Source organism: Desmodus rotundus, chromosome 4, assembly GCF_022682495.2.
Source record: "Desmodus rotundus isolate HL8 chromosome 4, HLdesRot8A.1, whole genome shotgun sequence".
In the NCBI taxonomy this organism is placed as follows: Eukaryota; Metazoa; Chordata; class Mammalia; order Chiroptera; family Phyllostomidae; genus Desmodus; species Desmodus rotundus.
Window position 1 is genome coordinate 30600970 of NC_071390.1, and position 10550 is coordinate 30611519.

At 43.4% G+C, this 10550-nt stretch overlaps 1 protein-coding gene across 2 annotated transcripts; it reads right to left on the reverse strand.

The window, feature by feature from the left end:
* Positions 1-2926: 2926 nt before the first annotated feature.
* Positions 2927-8736, reverse strand: IFIT2 (interferon induced protein with tetratricopeptide repeats 2). 2 transcript variants are annotated; one of them, XM_024563475.3, is made up of 3 exons: positions 8523-8736; positions 5976-6131; positions 2927-4445 (listed from the first exon to the last, which is right to left on the reverse strand). In XM_024563475.3, the coding sequence occupies exons 1-3, from the start codon at positions 8525-8527 to the stop codon at positions 3056-3058; spliced, it is 1551 nt and encodes a 516-aa protein (XP_024419243.2). In that variant the 5' UTR covers positions 8528-8736; the 3' UTR covers positions 2927-3055. The 2 variants fall into 2 exon arrangements, with proteins under 2 accessions (XP_024419243.2, XP_024419244.2); XM_024563476.3 differs by lacking the exon at positions 5976-6131 and having other exon boundaries at positions 8523-8734.
* Positions 8737-10550: the final 1814 nt, after the last annotated feature.

Below are 10550 nucleotides of genomic sequence, written 5' to 3' on the forward strand. Positions count from 1 at the left end.
TTCATGGGTGTGGTTATACTTACGGACATCTTTGTCATGGATGTCAGTGCTGCCAAGGTGGCAATCAAATACAGAGAATTATGAGATGTATTGAAGCCTTTTTGTGAGTCAGGGACATTGATGGCTGTGGGTGCTGGAACCGTACAAACAGCTGAAATGATCAGATAAATCTGACGGACTAGCTCCTCAACGCTTAGGGGACAACTGCTGGGGGCATGTTACGTGCCAGGGTGAACTTATGAGAGGAGTCATCTATCCTGCACTAGGAGATGTGGTTAAGAGCCAGGGAATCACAAGTCATTCCAATTAATGTGGTTCCATTTGTTCCCTGGATATTGACATTTCAGGAAACACAGCTATATACCTCACTTTCTTTATTGTTTTCCAATCACCTCCTCTTAGCTTTAAGTCCTAATATGTTGTATGTCTCTTCCTTACTCTTGCTACCTTCCTCCCTTTAGGTTTCTGTTCCTGCTGGTATGACATGCAGGAGCAAGATTGCAGACACCTGGTGTACCCTCTTCCGCACACGAGGTGCCAGCGGTCTTCACTCAACGTCAGCGTACCTGCCCATCTTACCTTCCACTCAGGATATTCTTAACTTCCCTCCCCAGGTTCCAGATCCACTAATACATTACTCAGGCAAAGTGAGCTAAACCCTCCCCGAGATGTGAGCTTGTCTAATTCAGTCCAATGGAACCAGTTTACTTCTGCACCTGCCATGGATCATGTTTCCTACCATAGGAATCTTGAAAAACAAGGGAGACTCACGGGCTTCACGTCTCTCTCTATTCTTTACTAACCAGGAAGAACTCTGTTCTTGATGTATGCCTTTGACTGCCTCCAGGATGGGGCTTAAAAGAGAATCAGGGGCACCTCCTCATTTCTCATAATGGAGGTCAGAAGAAAAGAGAGAATGTGGATGGAGGCAGATGCTGACAAGATTTAACAGAGAGAAAGACAGCAGCACCCCCTCTGTCAGTGTGGGGACAGGGTGTTTGCCAGCATGAGGGGGCGTGGTGGTGAGTGTCAGGGTGGAAGCTGGAGGCTGGGCTCTTCAGAAAGCTGTAGGGAAAAAAAAATGTTTGTTTTATACTGTGGCTGTGATGTTAGACCAGCCTGGGTTATTGGAACCAGCTCATACCCGTGCAACATTTTATTTATCTGTAGCGGAGGCTAGAAGAGTTGAAGTACATCAAAATTTCAGAAAGACCAGAACACCCCTTTATGTTCCATCATATCTAAATTATTTATTAAATAAATCTATGATTTTTTTCAGGAATCCATACTATGCTTTTGATGGTCTCAGAGCACACACATTGTTTTTGATACAGAAAATAACACAAAAACCATTGTTACAGTAGTTGGAATTTTTAATTAAAAAAACCTTGAATTTCATGTAATGTTTTAATTGCTTAATAAAAATGTTAGTATATACTTAAGTTTTAGTAACATATTGGACATATAACATCAATTTAAGGTATACAGCATACTGATTTGATACACTTATATATTATAATATGAATGTCATTGTTTGACAATTATCACCTCTTTCATACCATGTAATTACCATTTCTTTTTTGTGGTGAATAATTAAGATTTAGTGCATATATCCATTGTCTGTGCATTAGGTCTCTAGGACTTCTCTATCTACAGGTGGCGAATTTGTACCCTTAACATCTCTTCTCTTCCTCCCGCTCCCAGCCCCAGATGACAACCATTTAAATTTAAACTCATTCCAACAGACAGACATTTCGCAACCAGAAGGTAATCGACGGCTCTGTGCTGGGGCTGTTGTGTTTGGAGTCACACCGACTTTGACGTAGTCCCAGGCTCTTCAGTATCTACCTAGAAAATCCCAATCACTCCAAACACACCATTAATTGGGGGGTTTCATAAAAATTTGCAGGGTTAATAAAAGTGTTACATCACCAAATACACAATATTTCTACCAGTGGGGAAACCTTCCATGTTTGATGTCATTTCCCAAGACTTTTCACTAGGCCCTCAGCCAGCAAATGGTTCCCTGTTTTGTTGCTTTCCTATCTTGAACCTGGGCTCACCAAAACATTTTCTTTTGACAAAGCAAGACTTCATCCTACAAAGAAATTTTTCTAATAGTGGCTAAGGAAATTAAAACTTCTTATGATTACAATCTACAATAACAACCAGCCTTCCCCTCTCTCTCTTTTGCCTACCCTGTTTCTATCCCTACTGGTGAGACACTTATTTTTCCATATAAGTTTTAAAGAAATGTATTATTTTTTTCTAGCATATTGTATAGAGCCCCCCCCCTTTTTTATTCTTTACCTGTTATATGATCACCGGGAGTGCCCAGTGGAGGCAAAATCTCCCCATGTGCCTCCCGAAACTCTCACCTGTGATTGACTGACCCCATCGCTTCTCCCAGATATGCCCCTCCTGGATTTAATTTATTCTCTGCTCCCTGGTTTTCAAACTATGTTTCCACCGCAGTAATAGGACGATTGAACTGCTGCTGTGTAGGGCAGTCTAGGCTGGGGCGGAAGAGAAAAGAGGCAGAAGTGAGAGAGAGATGACTCCCAGCCCTATCCAAGCTTTGGTCCCCCAGCCTTTGGATGGACATAGCACATTCCTGTACAGAATCTCAGATAACTCCAGTGATGGAAAAGCATTGCAAAAATGGACCGGTATTACAGATGTGAGGAATCTGGCTGCTTTACAGAGACAAACCCAATGCAAACCCCCTCAGAAGGTGACTAGAAGAATGTCACAGAGCACAAACTTCTCCCCAGAGTTAAATTGGGAAATAGTCTCTTTACCAAGCCACAGGCCCTCTTCACTCTCCCCCCATTAGACCCCCCTCTCTTGGAACTCCCTAAGCAATTCAGGTATCAACACTTGGCCCAACAGAGGTCCTCCATAACCCTAATCCAGTCCGGTGGCCAGGGTCTTAGTCCATGCCTATACCCTACCAGTTGTTTATTCATACTTTGATACTAATTGGAAGGAGGGGCTTCAGCTCCCTTCCAGGAGTAGCCCTATGGGCACCACACCCTGATTCCTCATCCTTCCACTAAAGATGCTGAAGGACAAGGTGTCCAGAGTCCAAACCCCTCTCAGAGTTTTCATATGCTGGCTGCCTTTTCCCATTGTGCTCCTCAAGAAATTCCAAGAGATGCAAAGCTTCAGGGTCTGAACTGTTTTTAGAAAGCCTGGTTTTGACAATACTTCGCAGTTTGTACTTCATCTTTTCTGTTACTTTTGGGTCCTGGTTGATTTTCACACCCTCTTTGAAATGGTGGATGGTCTTGCTTTCACACTTCATTTGAAACCACTGAAAGTTGCCATATCGTAAATGGAGCATTTGCCTGTCTGCAGACGTGAGCTCTTTGCTGAATTCTTTTTGGAAGTAATATTCTGCTTCTTCATACTGACCTGCCTGTGCATAGAGGCAGGCGAGATAGGAGCAGACACTGGCGAGATTTCCATTGAGCTCATCAGCTCTCTTCAAATGATACACAGCGTGCTCTATCATTTCCTGCAGCTCCTCTCTTTCCCCGTATATGACATTCTGGCCTCTGTTCGGATACTCGTGGACTTTTGCCCTGTAGCATACCCCAATATGGCAATGCAGGTAGGCGTTGTTGGGTGAGCATTCTAGAGCCTTTTTAAGCAGTTCTATAGCTGTGTCCGGATCATTTTTTTTTCGATACAGCATAGCTGCACCGCGTAGCACATCTGTTGCACACGGGGCCTTCTCCACAGCTTCCTCAACTAGTCTCTCTGCTTCAGCTTCCTCATTCACCTTTTGAAGTTTCAGAGCCAGGAGGACTTTAACATACTGGTTGTCAGGACTTAGTCGCATGGCTTGCCTCAGCGCGTAAATGGAATTCTGAGGTGCCGGCCAGTTGTCCAGACGGTAGCTCGAGATTGCCAGTCCAGAGGTGAAATCTGGGTTCTTTGGGTCCTTTTCCAGACACTTTTCAAAACACACCTTCGCCCTTTCAGTGTGCTTTCTTCCACACTTTAACCGTGACCATCCTTCCTCACTATCCATCTCAGGACTCTCCATTCTGTAGGGGCTGGAGTACTTCTCGCACACCTGTTTGACCTTGTCCAGATAAACCCGAGCTTCTGAGAGCCTGCCCATGCGATAGTAGACCCAGGCGTAGTTTCCCCAGGTGACCAGACTTCGGATTTCTGCTTGGTCAGCGTGCTCTTGCTGGATTGCCTCTTCGGCTTTCTGCAAGCACTCCAGAGCGGCCTCGTTTTCACCTCTGTGGTGTTTTATGTAGGCCAACAGGTTGTACTCTGTCGCTTTGAACTCACGGTTCTGAAACTCAGTCTGGTAACACACTCTGTCTTCAAAAGCATCCAAGGAATTTTCTCCCCCTAACAAGTTCCAGGTGAAATGGCATTTCAGTAGCCCTAGTTTGCTCTCCAAGGAGTCCTCAGCGGCCTCGCTGTCGGGAAAAGCAGAAAGATGGACATTTTGAGATGTGGCACACCCTGCCCTGGCGAGAAACAGGGAGCACGTCCAATACAATTCTCCTTCTCCCAACCGGTGTGAACCCCAATCAAAAATAACAGTGTTTCCTTTTTTTTATCTCTATATGTTGGCGTATGTGTTAAAGCTTGGGGAAGCAGAAGAACGAGGGCGAGGGCAGCGGGCGGTCTCCCTAAAGAAGGTGGTTTTTGTTAGGTCGCGCTGAACTGTGCAGGGGCCGCTGAGTCTGTGGGCCTGATTTTAGCGGAGGCCATCTAATGGCTTTTTGTTTCTCTTCTGTCTCCTACCTACCTAGCATTTCCTTTTAAATTTGGAAATTTTAGCTTTATGATTTTCTCTTCTTGTAGTGTTTTGCCATCCTGATTTTAATCTGTTATCCCTCTGATATTCAGCTCCATTTTATCACCTAAACTTTAAATGCCTTAGTTCCCCTTAATTTGTCTTTTTAAAAATCTCTATTAATTTCTATTTCCTATCTAATTATGTCAGCTTTTCATACTGATTGATTTTCCTCATCCTTAATTGATTTTCTTTGTTTAGCCAAACCTTTTTATCACATTGGTTTTGTTTTGTCTTTTTATTATTTGACATTTTATATTTTTATTTTTTGAACTTTTCTATTTTAACCATTTAAATCTTAATTTCAACCAATTTAATTTCTACTCATTTTCCCACATCTGTATTATCCTAACCTAATATTCTACATGTTAGCAATGTCTGAAACTTTTATTTTAGAATAAATATAATCCCTGCAACTTTGACTGTTGATTTCTGTTAACATGTCTCATTGAGTTGATTTATTAATAATTTTGTATTTGTTGGTTAACACTTTTGTCCTAAAATTTATTTTTCTTCTCTTGTTTTCATGCTTTCATGACTAGGGGTTAGAAGTATGGCAGCGGGAGGAGGCTCACGAGACAGCAGCTAACTTCGTATGAGAAATGCTTCTTCTCTCTAAGGGTGAACTCCCCTGGAAAGACTTCCTATTCCCTTTAGTGTTGGTCCTCAAAACAAGCAAACAAACAAACAAAACCAACCAAACAGAAACAGCAAACACACAAATAAAAACCTTGTTTCAATAATTTCAGAGATGGGTAGGTTAAAACTCATTAATAGCCCCCAAATTGTTTTTCTACATTGCCTATGCATTGGAGTCCCTGAAATGCTTTTTCTCACTTAAACAAAAAGTTTTTATGGTATATATTAACTGGCCCTTTTTATCAGGAGCTGATATTCTAAATATTATGGATTCTGAGGTACAGAATCAATAGACAATCTGGGAAGTCACGTAACGTGGTAGGATCACTTTTGAAATATTTGTCAAATGGAAGATGGTATCCCTCCATTTTCTTCTTGTCCTCATCTTCCATGTTTTATACCCTGCTTCCACCCCACAATTTGCCTGGACCATGGCTGGCTACCCAGACTCAAGTGGAAGCTGGAAACGGGTCTGAGAGGGAGTGAGGGAGCCAGAGGCAGTGTTCACCTGTTAAGAAGAGTGCTGTGCGTGCTGGGCGTCTGACGGTGACCACGTTCTGCGTCATGTGCTGCAGAGAGTGATTCAGATGCACTTGGAGAAGACAGTCTGGGTTCCCCACGCTTCCCAGTGTCCTGTTCTAGTCCTCCTGGGGTTGCTACAGTCCTGTGGGGGGGAGGGGTCCTGTGAGCCGCTCCATGAACTTTAAATCAGTGCCTGCTCCTTTCTGTTACTTCAAACAATGGAAACTTAACTACCCCAGGTAGAAAAAACAAAAAAATAGGAAGGGAAGTGGGTAGGAGTTTCTGCTGAGGGAAGGAAACTGTGTTTTTTGAAAGCCCCAGGCAGGTCTTAGTGAAGAGCCAGGTTGTCTGTCTCTTGTGAAACGTCTGGGGTGGGGAGGGGCACAGCTCAGGAGAGAGACTGGCTTGGTGTCTGCCTTGTGCTAACAGCAACCTCCCCTTGAAAAGTTGTTGTCTAATCTCATCTACCTTCCTTCTCAGTGAGGTTACAGAAAGAGGTTTTTAAACATATGTGCTTTTTAGCTCCTTTCTTGTTTTGTAAAAGAAACAGAGAGAGAGAGAGAATGCAGTTGAAATAATCTCAAACATACAAAGCATATAGTCAATGGTGCATTTGCGCGAGAGAGAGACATTTAATATGTACGCTTAAGTAAAATCCCTTTGAGCAGCCATTCAAAGGGCAACCAGTTTCACAGCATAATTATAAAGTATTATTTCCACTGGTAAATCAGAAGCTGTTCCTGACCAGACTTGTGACTTCTGCTCCTGATGCCTCTAGGAGTCCTGTTTACACAGCAACAATTTTTTTTGCCTGGCCTCTAGTCTGGGTGAGAGCACGGTGACTCTGCTCAGCAGGCTCAGAGCTAACGGCTGCCCGCACAGTGTCTGAGAGCGGTGCCAGCGCCACCGAGGAAGACCCTGTGGGAAAGGCACACCCTTGGCTCTCATCCCAGAGCTATGAAATCAGAATCTGGGGTGGGGAGAGGGGTGAGCTCAGGAGTCTATCTTTGACAAGCTAAACTCTGCAATGCCTGGGGACAGTGCCTATAGCTAAACAAGCACAGGAAATTAGAAGAGAGACTGGTGGGTCTGTATTATCATGAGAAAGACTCTATGAGAAGACCATGCTGAAATGCTAAGGAATAGAAACAAGGTTTCTAAAGATTCTGAGTTACTATAGGAACAGACATCTGGACATGTCTCATGTCTTTTGTTTTTTCTATCAGGCATACATGGAGACTAGCAGAAAACAGTATCTTTCCAGAAGACAGACCAGGAAACTTAGAGAAGGAGGACAATGTGTTCTCTAGGAAGGAAGTGCTGAGGCCGGTGTCCCTGGATCCCGGAGCTCCAGGGCTAAAGCTTAAGCATCCAGTCTAGTCACCCTGTCCTCAGACTGGAGTAAAAAGATGGCATCCTTCCTACCCAGTGGACTAACCCTTCCTCCCCTGGGCAAACATCTGTTTCTGGAGTGTAAGAGTACCATCCCCAACCCATACTTCAGATAGGAGGACTCTAGCCAATCAGAATTCTGGAGTAAACTGTATTTCTATTGAATGAGTGAATACATTTTGTCAGCCCTAATGCAAATTTGAGATCAATTATAAGCACATTAAAAATAAATTCTACCTTTTAATGAAGTGGGTTAGTACTCTGAGTGCATTTTCAACACTGCTCAGATGCTCTAAACATTGCTAAATGCTGCTCTTAATTTGTTAAATAACTGTGGTTCATTTACACAATGGAATACTACACAGCAGAAAGAAAGAAGGAAAGATGGGGCTCCTACCCTTCTCTACAGCATGGATGGATCTGGAGAGCATTATGCTAAGTGAAACAAGCCAGGTGGTGAAAGAGAAATACCATACAATCTCACCTATAAATGGAACCTAATCAACAAAACAACCAAGCAAAATACAGCCAGAGACATTGAAATAAAGAACAATCTGACAGTAACCGGAGGGGAGGGGGAGAGGGATAATAGAGAGGGATAATCTAATCTGACAGGGGGAGGCCATCAAGGAACATGTATGAAGGACACAAGGACAAAGCCAAAGAGGGTGGGTTTGAGGGTGGGGGGCGGGGTGGGGTGGGGTGGGGTGAAAATGGAGACAATTGTACTTGAACAACAATAAAAAAAGAAGAACTTTATTAAAGACCCTCACTTAGTTCTTTCAAATAAGAAACAAAAAAGAGTCTCCAAAAGCAATTCCCCCAGATCCACCTTTAAGCGAAGAACCTGCCTGATTAGATCTTTCCCCCTCCACTTCCTTCCTGCCTCGCTCCTATCTGAACTCAGCTCTCCGCTTCCCCAGTGAGAGTCGCCCTTGGGACGCTTGACAGTGTTAGGCAGACAATGATTTAAGAGTAAACCAGCCAGCGAGCTACGAGATAGACAGATGCATGGTAAAGGTTATAAACACACACCAAAGCAAAGCAGTTGGGAACTTTCCTTTTAGGAGCATGGCTGCTTGGGACTTGCATTCCACAACAAGGTAGATTAGCATTTTCAGCGCGATCCGGGGATGCCTACCTCATGGTTGCTGTGCACTTTTCTGCTGATCTGGAAGGCTGCAGTTCGGGCTACTCTGCTCCTCAAATCTTCTTCTTCTGCCTCAGCTAAGTGCTGAAGAAACCTGTATATATACGGAAGCAGCCCCTGGCCCCTTTGCTTTGCTATTCAGCAAATGGTTTTAGGAAAGGGAAATTGAAACCGAAAGTGAAATAGGCAGCGCTCTGAGAAGCAATGATTAATCTTGAGAAAGAACCAGCCCACAGATTCCCCTCCTCCCCTGCAGTGCGTCAAAGGGGAGGTCAGCATTCCTTGCATATTGAACAAACATTTCTATTAAAAAAATAGAACTTGGAAACAGAATTAGAACTTGTAACTCTTGAGTGAGACCTAAAAGTAAGGATTCCAGCTGGGGTAGCTGTGTATCCTAATAAAAGGGTGGAGGGTTGTGGAGAAGCAAAGCTCTCTCGCTGCCCTGGGCAGGAAAACCCACAATGAATAACGCTTTCTCCAAGACTGAATTCACATAGAACTTTGGTTGATAGTATCCCTTAGGAGAACATTTATTCAAAACATTAATGCCCTCAAGGAATGCCTCAAATATTCGCCAATGTTACATTCTGAGAATAAAGGGAGTTTTAAAAGTAAATGGTCAGAGAGGCACTGGTAGGTAACAGAGCAAGGCAACATAAAGGAACAGGGACAGCAAGGCTAGGCCGAGCAAATGTGTGGATTGAGTGTTCTCTGCATGTATACAAATTCCCAATTTTCCTTTTTTACATTAGTGGTAGGAATATTTCCTCATCTCTCATAAACTGCCTCACCAGGTGTCTGGAAGTAATGCTTCTAGAATACTTCCAGGTTTCCAGCCAGACTCCTTTTGTATACTTACCAAGGGGCTGCGGGCAGAGACCCCCAAATCTAGGCAAAGCCAAGCAACTCAGGCTAAAATTGCCCCTCAATGTCAGAAAAGGTTAAGTATCGTTATGAAATAAAAACCCTGGTCCCCGCCTTTCCAGTCTGATTTCCAATCTGATTACAAAGTCAACTTTTACGTAGGTGAGGACAGAGGAAAGCCCTCTGGAGCTAAAAAGCACGGGGAATGGAGGAAGCTGTTACTGGGAAATGGGACGTCGGAAGGGTGTCTGTGCTGTCAGCAGAAGCACGATATTGCAGACCGAGCTGTTAAAACACATGTGCCTTTCACCTTGGCTATTAATTAACACATTAATTAACACCTGTTGGGACCCCAAGAACAGTTTGTCGCATAACAAGTAAATTCCTTAACTGATGGAGCAAACGGCAGGAGGTGGTAACATTTTCAAAAATCAGCTTTGATGAATACAATTATGGATCGGTGAAAAGAGTTAAGAGGCACTTTGGAAATATTTTGGGGGGAATGGGCGAGTGGGTAGTGGTGGAAGAGATCAGGCATGGGGAAGGGCCCAGAAATAGACTGGTCAGTTATGCACAGTTCCCTGTCCAGAGGCTACTCCAGGGGGAACATCTCCTTTCCCAACTATTCTACGCATACTTGTGATAAGTGTTTTCTTTTTTCTTTCTCCCTCCTTCCTTTCCTCCCTTCCTTCCTTTGAACAACGTTAGCATGCTGTACACACTCTTCTGAACTTTTATTTATTTTTTAAAATTTTATTCATTTTTAGAGGGAGGGAAAGGAAGGGAGAAAGACAGAAACATCGATGTGAGAAACATAGATTGATTGCCTCTCATAAGCTCCCTGACTGGAGACTGAGCCTGCAACCCAGGCATGTTCCCAGACCGGGAATTGAACCCGTGACCTTTCGCTTTGTGGGGATGATGCCCAGTCAACTGAGCCACACCGGTCAGGGCCTGCACTTTCATTTTTAAATTTTTAAATATATCTCAGAGATAGTGTTTTATATTTTTACATTTAGAACAGCCTCTTTTTTTTTACATAGCTGCATGCTATTCCATATATGAAATATTAAAATTGAATTAATGAGTCCCTTAATGTGGGACACTTGTTTCAGTCCTTTGTTATTATAAACAAAGATCATAACTACCCAT

Bases quoted from the DNA above. Each gene is read 5' to 3' on its own strand.
- IFIT2 (XM_024563475.3), bottom strand. The intron at 4,446-5,975 runs GTGAACACTGCC...TTTTCCCGACAG, and splicing joins CACAGCACTCTTCTTAACAG to CGAGGCCGCTGAGGACTCCT.